The sequence below is a fragment of the Dioscorea cayenensis genome, chromosome 19 (genome assembly GCF_009730915.1).
Source record: "Dioscorea cayenensis subsp. rotundata cultivar TDr96_F1 chromosome 19, TDr96_F1_v2_PseudoChromosome.rev07_lg8_w22 25.fasta, whole genome shotgun sequence".
Lineage (NCBI taxonomy): Eukaryota > Viridiplantae > Streptophyta > Magnoliopsida > Dioscoreales > Dioscoreaceae > Dioscorea > Dioscorea cayenensis.
In genome coordinates, this window is record NC_052489.1 from 1,242,328 (window position 1) to 1,259,281 (window position 16,954).

Sequence of the window (16,954 nt, forward strand, 5' to 3'; positions counted from 1 at the left end):
TATTCTACTCAAATTAATATTTTATTAATTTTTTTCAGACCAAACATTAAATTAGTATTGATTATGTTGGTAATTATATATCAATAAACTAAAAACCAGGGAAATACAACATTCTCATTTAGATTAAAGCAAGTTTTTTAATTTAAATATCTTATAGTCCTTTTATTTTTTAAAATAAGCTCATCCAATCCAATTTGTGATCTAATGAGACAATTAAATTTTTGATCCTCTTAATTAGATATTACTCAGGGTGGAGAGTTAAAAACCATTTTGTAGTTTCATGCAAATAAAAATAAATTAGGGACTGAACTGAAATTCACGGGGAATTCAATGTGCTACTATTTAATTATCGGGGTTTAATCGCAAATTTCACCCGGTCATATTATAATATAATATATATATATATACGCGCACGATCTTGTAGGTTGCTCAGAAGCACTTCGGCGAAAACTTCAGCACAGAACCCCGAAAGGTGCTGGCTTTTTATGTTTTCCATGAATTCTTTTTAGCAATCTAGGTTTTATTGTAAGCATCTTTGCGTTTGAGTCTTGGATTTTTGGTATTTTGATACTATGTTGTTTGATTTTAGGTTTTCAAGAACAAACTGTGTGTGATTTGTAGTGTAGACGTTGATTTACTTCAGTGGAACTGCAATATGCTTTCCAAAATGAAAATTTTCTCAAAATAAGTGATTTTTTTGGGTTTGCCTAGTTTCTACCTAATTTAGTTCCTCTTTTTTGTTTCTCTATTTAAGTTTTTTTGAAAACCGGAAGGCACTGATTTTTTAAGCAATTTCAGTAATAAAGCAAGTAGAAATGGGGGAGGAGTTAGAAAAGATGCTACTGAGATTGGTAGATGTAGAAGTTTTCAGTATTTGGAGGTTCTATTACCAAGGAGGACAGGAACTTATAGAAGATGGGTGTAGTTAAGATGAGAATGTTGAGATGGATGTCAAGCGCTATGAGGAAAGGCGGATTAAAGACTGAGTTTATTCGACATAGATCGAAAGTGACACCTAATTTAGATGGTATTGGCAGGTCCTTAGATGACCTGTAGATGCTTCAATTAAAAAAGGTGGAACCTTTCCAAGTGAAATGCCATAGGATAGAGAAAGATGGATAAAAAAGTGTTTAGTAAAAACTTTACGTGATAATATAGCAAGGTTTAGTTTATCCTGTATTTTGGTCCTTGAAAAAGTAACGTGGAAGGGAAGGATTCATGTAGCAGACCTCAAATAGTTTGGATTAACGGCTTGTTATTGTTTAGATTTGAGCAACCGTGAAGATGATGAGTTTAGTGACTACTAATTATTTGTGATTGTTTCAATGTTAATGCTGCAAAATATACGCTGTTTTTCCATATATTTTTAGTTCTTTGATTTAGGTTTTCAAGATCAAAAGATATGTGATCTGAAGTTTATAGTTTGATTTGAATTTGAATGGGCGTGAAGTTACAGACGGGGTTTTTTTTTTCTTTTTGTTCTTGTGACTTTGTGTGGGTTTGCATACTTGGGTAATTAGTGAATTGATTGAGTTCTGATAATTTGTTATTGGCTAGTTATAATCTTCACAAAATAATGGCACAAATCCAAAAAAGTTTGTATGTTTTATACTTTTTTATTTAATATAAGTTTTGCAAGATCAAAAGTTGTGTGATTTTGAAGTAAAGCATTGATTTGAACCTAACGGAACTGAATGTGCTCAACCCATGCTTTATGGTTGTTTCTTTGTGTACATTTACTAGAAATTAAGAAGTGGTGATTTGATCGAGTTATGATGATTTGTGATTGACTTGTTCTAATCTTTAGAAAATAATGCATGAAATCCAGAACAATATCATTCTACTGTTTGATGTTAGGTTTTTAAGATATATATATATATATATATATATATATATATATGTAATTTGAAGTGTGGACACTGATTTGAAATAGAATGGAACTGAAATATGCTTGTTAGGATCAACCTTTTTTCTAAAAAACATGATTTTGGTCTTGTGATTAGTTCAACTCCTCTCAGTTGTTTCTCTGTTTAAGTTTGAATAATTCAGACGGTTATTATTATTTAATTGAGTTCTGATGATTTGTGATTGGCTTGTTGTAATCTGTCAAGTATACTGCTACAAATTCTTAATAAAGAAAATTCTTTGTACTTCACCTAGTACTTTTGCTTAGCTAGCAAGATTAAAACAAAATTCAGATTACTAGTTTAAGTTACACTTTGCTCTCATTTGTATTTCCTCTGTAACCCCTTCCTTGATCTTCACTTCAATATTTATTTTGAAGAACTTTGATTTGAAGTTTCAAATTTCAGCATGCTTGTAAACTACTGCAATCTGCTAACAGTTTGCATATTCAGATAACAAATGGCAGAGTCTGAAGAAGCTGTTGCATGCATTGATTCTATGAATGAAACTGTCTTAAAATTTTTGAGTGCATTGGATGAACTGGATTCACGGAAGAATCCATCTCTGCAAAGCAAGATTCCGGTGGAAAGTAGCAAAGAATGTGTGCAGAAACTACAGAAATTTTTTCAGAAAGAATTTAGACAACTAGAAGAGAAGGAAAACTTTTTTGAGGAAATGAAATCTGAGATTCAGGAAGTGCTTGCAGAAAGAGAAGCAACAATTGCTGATAGAGAACGCACTCTGTTGGATCGCCTCCAAGAGATGAAAGACATATCTGTTTCTGCTTTAGTGGAGGCTTGCAAAAAACGTAAGATGGCACCTCCCATGAAATCGGGTAGTGAGTTAGGCCCTCCCAGAGGCAGTCATAAATCAGAAAAGGTTGCAGAAGCTAAGGACAATGAAGTGATGACACTTCATGAATTGAAACAATTTTGTAAGAAGATGGATGTTGAAGGTGTGCTCAGATATGTTACATGCAAATGGAAACACTTTAATTTGTGCTCATACTATGAAGAACTGTCTAGTGCAATCAAATCTGCACCCCAACCAGCTCGTTTGGTACTGAATATCTTGGAGAGCCTGCTATTTCCCTCAATCCCATCAGGCTCTATTGCAAAAGGGAAGGATATATCCCCAAATATCAAGTTCAAAGCTTGTCTAGTTTTGATAGAGTCTCTTGTTTTTCGACATGGTCGCCAAAAATACTATGAAATTAAGAATCAGGCGAAAGCCATTGCGCGTAAGTGGAAAGCTACACTGGGACATGTGGACCTAAATTCTTGGTATGTGAATAAACTGCAAGCTCAAGGACTCGTGCAACTTCTTGTGACTTATGGCATCACTGCAGAGTTTGATGAGAATGAACTTTGCAAGCTTGTACTTGCCATTCCTAATGCTAAACGAGCATCAGTTCTCTGCCAATCCCTTGGATTGGCACACAGAGTACCGGGTCAGTAATCTACTAGCTCTTATATAGACTCTTATATTTATATATCTCTGTATATACTGAGAAGCTACAAACCGCTAATTTTGTCATGCAGAAGTGGTAGAGGCTCTTGTGAACAGTGGGAAACAAATTCCTGCAATTCATTTCATTTTTGCTTTCGATCTTGGCAAGAGCTATCCTCCAATATATTTGTTGGAGGATTACTTGAATTCTGTGAGGAGCAAGGCACATTTGAAAGTTCAGACAGATGGAGCTGCTGGTGTGAAGGTATGAATATTTTCTTATTGTATCTGAGAATGTTTCTTCACGACAACAAAAAATAACGATAATCGATGTATCTTGTAATTTAAAGAATGCCAACAACGAAGAACTCGTCGCATTGAGGAACGTTGTCTGGTGTGCTCGAGAATACGAACTTCAAAGAGAGTACAATCTGGATCCTTTGCAGACAAGAATTATGCAGCTGGAGGATGCAAAGGCGAAAAAACGAAAAGTTGCAGAAGATGCTGCCAAGAACAGTGTTAAAAGAGCTCGAGTTGATGATTATAGAAGTCATGCACACAAAAGACCTGCTAATGATCAAGAACCATCACTCTTCATGCTTCAATCAAATAAGTATCCTGTGAAAATCTCCTCCTGTTAAAGAGTAAGTTTGCAGTAATTTTGGTGTTTATTTCAACCATGAAAATTAATTACATCTCATCTCTAACTCAAAAATGTTTGTGAAATGACTAATCCTTGTTGAACTTAATGTCTTATCATTCCATTTATTTGTAAATCCATATCGTTATTATGTTAGTGCAAAGGTCTGAAATTTTGGTGCCTTTATAGTTTTTCTTCATATATTCATATGTGGATATACTCCTCTCATGATTAATTGTTATGTATTATTGTATTGAATTATTTAGCCAATATATATACATATATATGAAAAAACCTTAAATAATTATAGAGTTAGCTTGATTTAAAATTATATATATATATTTCAAAGGCAACAAGTGCCTCTCAGAAAGGTTATTAAGGGATTAGCAAATACGAAAATATATCTGTTATGGTGAGTTGAACGATCTCTCGGAGATAAATTTCACTGAAAAGTAAAATTACTGTTTCTCCCGAGAAAAATTTACTGTGTATTTATGAGACACAGAAGTCTCGAATTGGACTATCTCTTTTGCTCATAGGAAAAAGACAAGTAGTAATGCATAGCTAATGTAAATTGGCTTTTTGTCCCCGGTCAATGTCTCTCTTTTCTCTTTTTCGTGCGTGCGACGCGCAAACGCACATGACTTCACACGTGTGTTTGAGTTAAATCGCATCCAACCCAACCCACAAAACCGAGCCCAACTCGTTGACTGTTTTAAGGGGTTGTTTGGATTGGCTTCTTAGAAGCCCAAAAGCACTTTTTCATAAGTTAAGCATTTTTGGACATAAGAAAAGATGTTTGTATTAGCTTTTCTGCAAAAGCAGAAGCTGTTAAAAAAGCCCAAATTCAGCTTTTTTTCAAAAGCTGGTAAAGAGGTGCTTTTGAAAAAAGCACTTTTAAAAAGCTGTTTTGGGTTTTGTAAATTACCAGTTTACCCTCAACAATTAAACAAATTAATACCCTTAGTCCTAGCTTATTAAACAACAAAAAAAACATGACTATAATAATAATAATTATTATTATTATTAATACATTAATAATAATTATTATTATAATCATAACACATTAAGTTATAATAATTAATAATAATTATAATTATAATTATAATTATAATACATTAAGTTATAATAATAATTATAATTATAATACATTAAGTTATTATTATTATTATCATTAATATTTTAATAATCACTATTAATAGCAATGTATAAAAATAACTCAATGAATGCCCACTTTAGTAATTTGACACCCTAAAAGCCCTTCTAAAAATCCATATCCAAACAACTTCACATATATATAAGTACTTTTACATTAGCTTACCCAAACATAAAACACTAAAAAGCACTTAACTTACTCTCAAAAGTACTTTTAAAATAAGTGTTTCTACAACTTGAAAAAAAAAACACTTTTTTTTAAAGCTAACCCAAACAAGGCCTAAAGTCCAAATCCAAACCAGGCCACGTAGGCAGCACGACACCTATCAGTTGGTCACGCGGGTCCCACTTCAAGTCGTAGCCCCAACTTCAATATTCCAATCTAAACAGCAAACACGCGATATATTTCATCCAAACCATCAATCCTACCTCGAGATTCCCACCCAATCACCCACATCAACTGCTGTTTTAGACCAAACAGCGAATCCCACCAGCATCGACATCGACGCTAGTTGAAATTAGAAGCCAAGCCATCGTCTCGATTCCATCTCTCTCTCGCTCTCGCTCTCGCGACGACGCCGAGAGCCTTCGCCATGGCTCGAGCTCTCCACCGTGCCTTCTCCGCCGTCGTTGCCCTTCTCCTGCTCGCCTCCGGCGTCCCCAACGCAAAGCCGGTGCCGGACCTCGCGGCCAGGACGCTGCCTGGTGGCTCTGCGGTGTTGCCGCTCGAGCTCTTCCATGGAAACTCCACTCGCCGTCCTATCTCTGCTGTACGCCGCCATCTTCAAGGTCACCCAACTGCCAACGCCCACATGCGCCTCTATGATGATCTCCTCACCAACGGGTAGGGAATTTTTTACCCCCTTTCTGGTGTTCTGATCTATGATTCCTTGATCTCGGTGTCTTAGTGTGTTGGATCTTAAATTAGGTATTATACTACGAAGCTTTGGATCGGGACGCCGCCGCAGAAGTTTGCTTTGATTGTGGATTCTGGAAGTACTGTTACGTATGTGCCTTGTTCTACTTGTGAGCGGTGTGGCCATCATCAGGTAAGCCGTTTCTGTTGATAAGTTAGGGATCTGGATGCTTGTTTGAGAATTAAATGGTAATTAGTTGAGTTTCTTAAACCTTTTGTTTTCTGAAATCAAGCATGGTTCACCATTGATTTTTGTTTGGTTGCTATCGCAGTGAAGGGATACATACGGGTCCGAAGAATACTAAAAGAATGATCAATTGTCTAAATTTCAGCTTGAAATTTGTCCACGTTTCATAACCACACTAGCTTCTATGAAGGATGAGGTTTTGTATGCTGTGATGATTTCATTGATAGGGACGTTTTGTTTCTGTAAGACTGGATTTTCCCTTTAACTTTGTATGAACTCATGGGTCTTTTATGGCCTGCATATGATGCCAGTTGTTGTCAGTATGCCCCTCTACATCTCAGTGGTTTTTACAGTTAAGTATTTTGCCCGCCCTATGTAACTATTGATCAATGACTGACATGAATGCCTCAAGTTGCTTGTAAATTCCTTTGTTGTGTTATGAATGTCCCTTTGCATATTTTGGTAAACTGTTTACTTCATAGTGGATTTGTATTGGTCTGCTTTAGGTTTTTTTTTTTTTTGTAAATCATTGTTTTTTCCTGTTGTGTATTGTTTTTTGTTGCTTTTGATAGTTAAAGGTCTTAGTGTCGTTTATGGGTTGTACATTATCCTCAATTCTCACAAGCTTTGAATGGTCTTTAGGACCCAAGATTCCAACCTGATGAATCAAGCACCTATGAACCTGTAAAGTGCAACACTGCTTGTACTTGCGATAAAGATAAGCAGCAGTGTACTTATGAGAGGCAGTACGCAGAGATGAGTTCAAGCAGTGGAGTGCTTGGAAAAGACGTCATGTCCTTTGGTGATGAAAGTGCACTTAGGCCACAGCGTGCTGTTTTTGGTTGCGAAAATGTTGAAACTGGTGATCTATTCAGTCAGCATGCTGATGGAATAATGGGTCTTGGTCGTGGTCCGCTCAGCATTATGGATCAACTTGTTGAAAAGGGTGTTATAAGTGATTCTTTCTCTTTGTGTTATGGTGGGATGGATATTGGGGGAGGGGCAATGGTTCTTGGTGGTATTTCTCCTCTCCCTGATATGGTTTTTTCTCGTTCAGACCCTGTGCGCAGGTATGGTAGATCATCACTTCTGGGAACAACTAGACTCAAAAATTTCTTTACAAATACATTTGATACATCTCCCACATTTACTCTAGTCTCGGGATGGAAACAGTCCATATTACAACATTGAGCTGAAGGAACTGCGTGTATCTGGAAAATCATTGGGATTGAATCCAAAAGTATTCGATAGCAAGCATGGAACTGTCTTGGATAGTGGCACCACATATGCCTACCTACCAGAAGAAGCTTTTGTGGCACTCCGGGATGCTGTAAGATTTCATCCCATAGAGCATTTTGCTTTGTTATTATTGTATTTGGCCAACATGTTCTGTCTATGTTTATGTGAGTGTGTGTGTCTAAGATTAGCTTTGTGTTCCAGTTTTATGTTTTCTGATGAGAAAACTGGATAATTGTTCACTTTTTTTTTAATTAGTGGCAACTTTTCAAATTAAATTAAAAGCAAAATCAAAATTGTTATTATTGTATTTGGCCAACATGTTCTGTCAGTGTTTATGTGAGTGTGTGTGTCTAAGATTAGCTTTGTGTTCCAGTTTTATGTTTTCTGATGAGTAAGCTGGATAATTGTTCACTTTTTTTTTTTTAATTAGTGGCAACTTTTCAAAGTAAAATCAAAAAGCAAAATCAAAATAAGGAGTTGAGGCTAGTGTGGTGTACAAAGATAGTAACAGTTCAAACACAACAAGGAGACTGATTGCAACACTCATACACTCTGCAGATTGTTGATGGGATGTTACCTGTTAGATCAGATCTTTGATTTGTTTTTTAATTTTGTCTTTGGCAGATAACAAGCAAGCTACATACTCTCAAACAGATACGTGGGCCTGATCCAAACTATCATGACATCTGTTTCTCAGGTGCAGGAAAGTAAGTGTGATCATAGGAGGCAATTTTGAAACTACTTCTACATAATTACCCATTTCTTGGTACTTAGGTGATGATTCAAATTGTAACTTGTGCAGTGATGTCTCCCAACTGTCAAAAACTTTTCCAGAGGTTGAAATGGTCTTTGGCAATGGACAGAAGTTACAACTATCACCTGAAAACTACTTGTTTAGGGTAATGTGATTTTTGATGTTACTATTATTCAGAGGTGGGGTATGGTATATCTACAGCTAATTGTCAACTGAAATACTAAATTTGCTATGTTTCCATGCATTTGCGGAAATATAGCACTCAAAGGTCCATGGTGCCTATTGCCTGGGTATTTTTCAGAATGGAAAAGATCCAACAACACTTCTGGGAGGTATGTTTGCTTCACCAGTTCATGAAGTTCTCTTTGAATATGAATTCAGAGTTTAATTGATCTACTTCCAGAATCAGGATAAGTGTTCTTCTTATAATGCTTGCCATGTGACACTTTCTCAATATCAAATGAATCCTTGTCCTGCCTTTCCTTTTCTTCTAATATGCTTTCTTTCCGTTCTTGGTTGATGTCATTTTACTGTACATCTGATTGGCATACCATTGGTTCTGCTTTCTGGCAGGAATTATTGTTAGAAATACTCTTGTGACTTACGATCGTCAGAATCAGAAAATTGGGTTTTGGAAAACTAATTGTTCTCAACTATGGGAGGGGCTGCAAAGTCATGGTGCTCCTTTACCTGCTCCTTTACCTGCTCCTTCAGTTTCTGATAATCATACATCAAATGGTGGACTTTCACCAGGACCATCTCCTAGTGGACTGCAATATTATACTTTACCAGGTCATCATTTGCACTTCTGCAAACAAATTTTGCTCATCCTCTAAAAGCTTTTGTTCGAAGCAATTGAGGACCATCTTGTCACATGTCAAGTTTGTGCACATCTGCAGTTATATTTCTTTCGTATTCATCACTATTGAAATCATGCCTAAATAAATGTAAAAATAAATTATCTGAGTATATGTCCTCATGCCTCATTCATGCTGGGTAATATTTTTTATAATGATGAATGTGATGCATTAGTTAGTAAATTATAATTTAAACAATGTTGTGATAATCATGCCCTAAAAAGTGGTATTATGTGAAAGAAGGTTGGCATTGTTGTCTTATTAGAACATCTGAAGATATTTCTTCTTTTAATGTTTGGGTTGTATGGTACTTACTAGCTATATATATGTATTGCTATAAGTCACTTTTTTTTCTGTCTCTATATAAAAGCATTACTATAATCCGCTTTATTATAGTGGTCCACTTCTTTCCATGTATGTCTAATCTGAGTTTCTGTCACTCTTCTGTCTTCCCAGGTCAATTCCAAGTTGGACGAATAACCTTTGATATGTCATTGAATGTTTCATATTTAGACTTGGTGCCTCACATCAAGCAACTAACAGAACTTATTGGACATGAGCTGGAAGTTGATGTGCATCAGGTAAATTTAGATATTCCCAGACTTAGAACAAACTTTTTCTGGTTCTTGTATGTATCTGGACCTCAAGCTTTCTGCTTCCTGAAAGAAAAGCTGATCAGGACTCAAGGATTCTTCATCCTTTTATTCTTCCAAGTTATATTTTGAATGTGTTTGTCTGTTTCCTAGTAATCTTGGTTGCTTTGATGCTAAGTTACAGTTTTCTCTAGTTGTTGATATTTTAATATTAAATTTTCACAGGTCCATTTAGTGAATTTTACGAGCAAGGGTAACACTACTTGGCTCAAATGGGGTATTTTTCCAGAAGGTTCTGCAGATATCTTCTCTAACACTACAGCTCTGGTAACTTCATCAATCTCAGGCTGATGCAACTGTCAGCTCTTTTGCAAATAAATCAACCTTTAATATCAAAGTTTTAATCCTTATAATTTATATACAGGGAATAATATCTCGCCTTGAAGGCCATTTTCGTCTTCCTGTAAATTATGGAACTTATCAGTTGGGTGACTGGAAAGTGGAACCTCCATTGAGAAGGTATTGACTCTTTAGTATGAGTGCTCTCATTAATTGGAAATTTTAGCTACTGTTTCTTTAATAGATGTGCTGTGAAATTCAAAGGATAAGTATTACCCAATTTTGCAACAAAAGGAGAACTGGTTTTCTCTATTAATGGTTTTTTACCTAACTATGTTCTCCTTGGTTGTACATAGACAAGATTCTGTAGTTGTGGACGCTTTACCATGATTACATGCTCTTTTTTATTTAATGGAATGTGATCACTTCACCTTCCACACTATTATGTACATCATCCATGATCAAAACACCAAATTTGCTACCCAGTGTTTTTGTAGTTTTCCTTGTTTTACTGTTTTCATCGAACATCTTGTTCCAACATACCGTTTTTGTATATCAAGGGGATGAATTCTTCATTCTCTCACATGTCATGATGCTGTCAAATGTGAAATGCATCCATAGAGAGATCAATAGTGTAGAACCCATAAGAATGAATTGCATCAAATTTGAAAAATGATACCCTTATGAATGAATACTGTTAAGTTGTTGTAGCTATGCCGATTATTTGAATGATTTGAGATTCACAACCTAATAGTACCATATGATGTTATCTTATGTGCAGGACTTGGTTGCAGCAACATTTATGGGCAGTGATTTTGGGGATTTCAGCGGTTGTGTTGCTTGGTTTTGCAACTCTTCTAGTATGGTACTTCTGGAGACACAAAACCGGTGCCATGACGCCATACAGGCCATTAGGTGCTCCAGTTCCAGAACAAGAACTCCAGCCTTTGTAAATCAAGAACATTAACCCAGTAAAGACATAAGATATAGCAATGCTCCTTAACGGCAGCAGCATCTAAACATTCTCTTGCATGATCTTTGATGAAGCATGTTTATCATATAAAAGATTTCATCATACAGAGCACACAATAGATCAGATGTTGCACAACAATGGAAAACATGTTGTTATGGAAGTTGTAAGGTTTAAGAGTGGTCTTTTATAGTGACATTTGCAAAACCTTTTTGTTCTAGATCACTTATGTATGTTGTTTAACTTTAGTATTTCAACAAAAAAATTCAGTATAGGAGATCTTATTGTAATATCATTTGCTGCATTTTGTGTTTATGTGACAATGATTACTGCAGGGAATATCTCTTTCTCTGTGTGTGTGGGAAAGTTTGTTGTTTTATTACTATCTGATTTTTGAGTGAGTAGTTGGTGTCTTTTGAAAGAAATGTGGAGTGGTCAATGTTTTATCTAGTAAAACATTGAAGGGGTGGTTGAGTGGTTGATGTTTTTATAGCAAAACTTTGATGCACTTTCTTGCAATGTATTTGGTAATTTGAATCTATGGTTTCATTGGTGGTATTTTTTTTTTAAATCCAAAAATAAAATGAACGTAGGGTCCATTCATTTATTTGCATTTTTAGGGGTATAAATGCAAATTTACGGAAATTAACAAAGCCTTCTTCCGATCACCTTTTGAAATAATTTACAAAATTTATATTTCTGTTATAAAAACTATAAATATGGTGTGCAAGGCTCCATTATTTAATTTTGAAAAAAATTTTAAAAACTCACCGTGGAAAAAGAAAAGCTAAAATGGTTGCTCATTTCATGATAGTTTTACAAAGCAGATCCATTGGTTTATTTTAAATAGCTTTTATCCCAAAATAAATAAATTTTGGGGAAAAAAAACAATAAAGATAAAGGAGAGAGAATAAGACCGAATAAAAAAATAAAAAGAAAAAAGAAAACCCATAAAACCAAGAAGTGAACAAACAACATTATTTATTTATTTATTTATTTATTTATCACACCATTAAACAAAACCAATAAACTTGAAACAAAAATTACGAAAGGACACACAAAGATGCATTCCATCCCAAGACTAAAGTCTTTCAAGTAGATCAAGTAGTAAAATCCATCTTTAATTAAAATTAAGGGCACTTTGGTTTCTTCTTCTTATCCTTAGTGACCTTATCCCTGTAACAAGGGCACTCATCCTTGTTGCCATAAGTCCCAGAAGGCACACACTTGCAATCCTCACAGCAAACTCCACAGTTAAATAAACACCTATCATGAACACTTGCCTTGGAACACCTCACCTTACACTTTGAGTCACAAAATGCTACAAAAACAATACCACATATAACTCTAATTAAACCATTAATTAACACATACTTCAAACTTCAAAAAGAGTGTTAATTACCTGAGCCTGCCATTGTTGTTTGAAAGTAAGAGACAGTGAGGAGAAGAAAGATGAGAGTAAAGGTGGCAGTGATGACCTTCATATTATAGATATAAAAATACAGACAATGGTGAACCAAGTAAGTACAGTGTTTAGGGTTAATAAGAAGAAGAAGAAGAAGAAGAAGATGGGTGTGATGGGATGTTATGTTATGGTATTTATATAGAGAAGAAAGGGTTTGGTGAGGAAAAAGGTGTAAATGAGCTGGCAAGCAAGAGGAGCAAGTGTAAGACAGTTGGAAGGGAACCTAGGGTTTAGTGTTTCACTGAAAAGTATGCATGGCAACTTAAACAAATTATTCCTAAAATTGTTAAAATTAAATTAATTATGCTTTAATTATTTATTTTAAAATAAATAAATACCTACGTTGTACTCAGCTAATTAATTTTATTGGCTGTTGATTTTGTCTTTTTTTTTTAAAAAAAAAAGAAAAGCTTTTTCTCTACCTCCAAGGCATCTCGGTTGGTGGCAGTGTGTTTAATTTAAGTCTCTGTTTTTGTACTCCCTGTAATTTTCAGTTTTACTTAATTTATACGGATTAAAAAATATTGATTAAAGTTAATTGATTATCAATATTTTATATAAAGATTTATTACTTTTTTTTTTTTAAACTACCCCTATTTAAACTCCCACTAAGGAACTACTCCCTCGATTCTTTTTTATGTCATAAACTCATGTTCCTTTTTACTCTCTTTGTAATTTTTTATCTGCGTGAATAACCGAATCTCAAATACAAAAAAAAATAGTTATTTCACATAATTTAATAAAAAATTAGTTATTTTTTCAAAATTACTCCTAATTTATATATTTTCATGTTTTTCTCTCATATTAAATTTCAAGAACAGAATTAAATAGAGTGTTATGGTAACTTTAAAAAAATAATAATAAATGCTTATTAATGTAAAAAAATAACAGATAAAAAAGAACATGGTTTATGACAAATAAATAGGAACGGAGGGAGTATCTGTCATTTTTTTAACATCAATAATCATTTATTATTTTTTTTCCAATGTTACTCTAACACTCTATTCAATTCTGTTCTTGAAATTTAAAATGAGAGAAGAATGTGAATATATAAATTAGGGGTAATTTTATAAAGATAATTAACTTTTTATTAAATTATGTGAAATAACCAACTTTTTTTAGTACGTGAAATTCGGTTATTCACGACAGATAAAAAAAAGAACGGAGAGAGTACATAATTTAATACTTAGTTGATTGTGATTTATTAAAAATTATACATGTATATTAAATTAAAAGATAAATTTAGAAAAATTTATTAAATATTGTACAAAATTTCTAATGTGACAAATAAAAAAAAAAACTTCAAAAAGTGACAACTAAAAAAACGAAGAGAGTTGTTGGGTAGAGGATTCATATTTATGATTTCACTGTTTATATATTTGGTTTTTGGTGCATGGATGAGAATAAGTAGGGGGAGGATGGATGATATAATTAAAAAAATCTTATGCATATTTGTGGCAGATGATTTATTTATATTTGTTTTTTAAAAAATTCCTTTATCTTAATTACGTAGTTTTATTTATTTAAAATAATAATAATAATAATGATATATTCAAAAAATAATATTATATATGATGGCCAATTTTTTTTTTATTTTAATTAAATAAATATTAATGTGTCTATATTGTTTCAATTTTATTGATCTTCTCTTTACCAAACTTTCATGATAGTATCATTGAAGGTTCAGAAAAGACATCCAACCATTTTTTACCTTAAATATTTTTTTATAATTAATTATTAATCATATATTTTGAAATTTTAAAAAATATTAATTATCTATTTATTAATTTTCTTTTAATAATTATTAATATCATTAGCCAAAGTGTATCTAAATGATAATCAAATATATAATTATAAAAAAATAAATTAATTGATCTTAAATAAAAAAAATTAACCAAATATGAAAAGCAGCATTGCTAAAAGTAAAAACAATTTTTACCAGTTACAAAAATTTAAATATTTAATGATTATTATAAATTCAAAATGTTAATGAGATATCATCATATCTTTCAAATTATTTAGAAAATCTAAGATAATTTCTTTTTTTAATCCATATAATAATACTATATATTATTTTATTACTCCAATTTAAGGAGGTTTTGACAAAATTCTTAATTCCTATATCCAATATTTAGAAATAATTCAAATATTAAATGTTATTATAAATTTTAAATAATAATAAGATATTATTAGTTTTTTAATGGATAATGAGATTTTATGGGATCTACAAATTAAAAAATTGTTATTTTAAGATTACAAGGATAACAACCTATATATATATATATATATATATATATTTTTTGTTTCATGATCATCTTCATCATCAAAATTCATTTAAGTAAAAAAAAAAAAAAATCTAATAAACGAATTTTTTCAACATCATCCTTTACTGTCTCACCACATTAATATTAACTACAGTTGGTGAGATCGTGAAGGATGCTGCTGAAAAATTTGTATTGCACATAATCCATTTTAATTTTTCTAAACATATTTCTACATGAAGATTTTGAAGCTAAATTAGTGTTGCATGAGATGCGGTAAGAATCGTTAGATACTCCATTTAAGTTTTACAAAACAAATGCATATTAATTTACACCCTAATTTTCTTTTATATCCAACTCAGTATAATCAGTATAATATATATATACATATTATTAGAAATATTTCAAATATTTAAATATTATTATAAGTTTCAAACAATAAAGAGATTTTATATAAGAGGATTTTAAAAATATTTATTAATTACTTTTTTTTGCTTAGGGCCTGTTTGGTTGCAAAAAAAAAAAAAAAATATGGTATAATTTTATTACGTAGGAAGTGCAAGTGATTATTACAGAAATTGTTGCATACTTTATTCTTACAGAATGAGTGTTTGGTTCACAAAATAAAAAAAAATTACGGAGACTGGGCGATTGACTACCAGACTGCCGGTAGACTGGTGGCCGGTCGCCGGAGGTTGGCCAAACCACCGGTGGACCACGGGCTGATGGTCGGACCACCAGTGACCGGTCGTCGGAGGCCAACCGGTAGGCCATCGGACTGCTGGTGGACCGGTGGCCGGCCACTGAAGGTCTGCCAGACCACCTGTGGACAGCCAGTGTGTCACCAGAAACCGGCCGGACTAGTGGCCGGTCGCCAGATGCTGGTCGGACCGCCGGTGCCCAGTCACTGGAGGCTGGTCTCCTGAGGTTGGCCGGACCGTTGGTGGACCGATGGTTGGTGGCTTGATCAGAAGGAAGAGACTTTTTACAATGAGAAAATATTCCACTCTTTGTGGAATATTTTTTTATGCCATAATTTTATATTTTAAAATAAGTACACAAACAGCCAATATCGCATAATTTTTAGAAAAATGTTAAATTATGTCATATTGTACGGATTATGTCATAATTTCTGGGTATCCAAACGGGCCCTTAATTGTTAATTAATTAGTAATTAAATATTTTTATACCCAAAATAATAATTTTACAATCTCATTCCAATCAAACCGCGGGTCTTTCCACACTGCCATCATCATCTCGTAATTTTACAAAATCAAACTAAAGTAATTGATCAAACTTAAAAATTAAACAAATATGAAAAAAAAACATTACATACAATAATGGAAACTTTTTTCAAGAAAACTTCTTTATTTGCATAAAATTCTTGTTTTATGCAAATAGTTATGTGAAGTTTTATAATTGAACTATCAAATTTTTTTTAATTAAGAATAATAAAACTATACATAAAACTATTGTGTTATTATATATCAAGATAACGAAAGAAAGCAAAAACTTATATTAGAAGCTTACAATAATAAATTATTTTTCAAATTAAATGATTCAGTAATTTGGAAAAAAAAAATCCAAAATTCTATAAAATTTTATTTGAATTTATATATTGATAACAATCTTAGTGATATTGAGGAAGAATCAAGTATAAGATTGAGAACATAGATATAATAAAATACTATTGCTCCTAAAGTTTAAGATTAATTGATCAATATTCTTTCAAGCGATACCACTTGCAATGTCATTGCTTTATGTTTTTTTATGTATTGCATGACTTGGATCAATATTTAAAATTAAATTAAAAATAGGGAGAATTTATATTCAATGGCACCATAAAAAAACATGGACCAATTGATCCTAAACATTAGGGAAATGGGCTGTATAGAGATGAAGAGGGTAAAAATATGGTCTGTGTCAATCTTTGACCAAGTTTGGTAAGGAGATAATCAAGAGAATTGAAAGATTTAATTTATCTTTATTATACTGTGGATATTTATGAATGTCAACAGATGGCTTATTTTATAATATATATATATATATATATATATATATATATATATAATATAAAATTTTAAATTAAAAAAATTATTTATATCAATTATAATATATTAAGATTAATGGGAATATATCAGGTGAAAATAGTAAATTTCCTAATTTAATATATGCTAATGATTCATGAAAGGAGAAAAAAATAAAAATAAAAATAAAAATCGAG

General features: G+C 32.7%; 2 protein-coding genes across 2 annotated transcripts; both read left to right on the forward strand.

Annotated features, from left to right (window-relative positions):
* The first annotated feature begins 411 nt into the window (after positions 1-411).
* LOC120283388 (FRIGIDA-like protein 3) lies at positions 412-4,169 on the forward strand. The gene is made up of 4 exons (XM_039290063.1): positions 412-472; positions 2,358-3,355; positions 3,447-3,619; positions 3,705-4,169. The coding sequence occupies exons 2-4, from the start codon at positions 2,365-2,367 to the stop codon at positions 3,993-3,995; spliced, it is 1,455 nt and encodes a 484-aa protein (XP_039145997.1). The 5' UTR covers positions 412-472; positions 2,358-2,364; the 3' UTR covers positions 3,996-4,169.
* A 1,518-nt stretch (positions 4,170-5,687) lies between these two features.
* LOC120249858 (aspartic proteinase CDR1-like) lies at positions 5,688-11,389 on the forward strand. Its single transcript, XM_039258536.1, has 12 exons — positions 5,688-5,993; positions 6,078-6,198; positions 6,895-7,322; positions 7,426-7,582; positions 8,116-8,198; positions 8,294-8,390; positions 8,505-8,577; positions 8,819-9,037; positions 9,559-9,683; positions 9,921-10,022; positions 10,120-10,214; positions 10,816-11,389. The coding sequence occupies exons 1-12, from the start codon at positions 5,743-5,745 to the stop codon at positions 10,985-10,987; spliced, it is 1,923 nt and encodes a 640-aa protein (XP_039114470.1). The 5' UTR covers positions 5,688-5,742; the 3' UTR covers positions 10,988-11,389.
* The last annotated feature ends 5,565 nt before the right edge of the window (positions 11,390-16,954 follow it).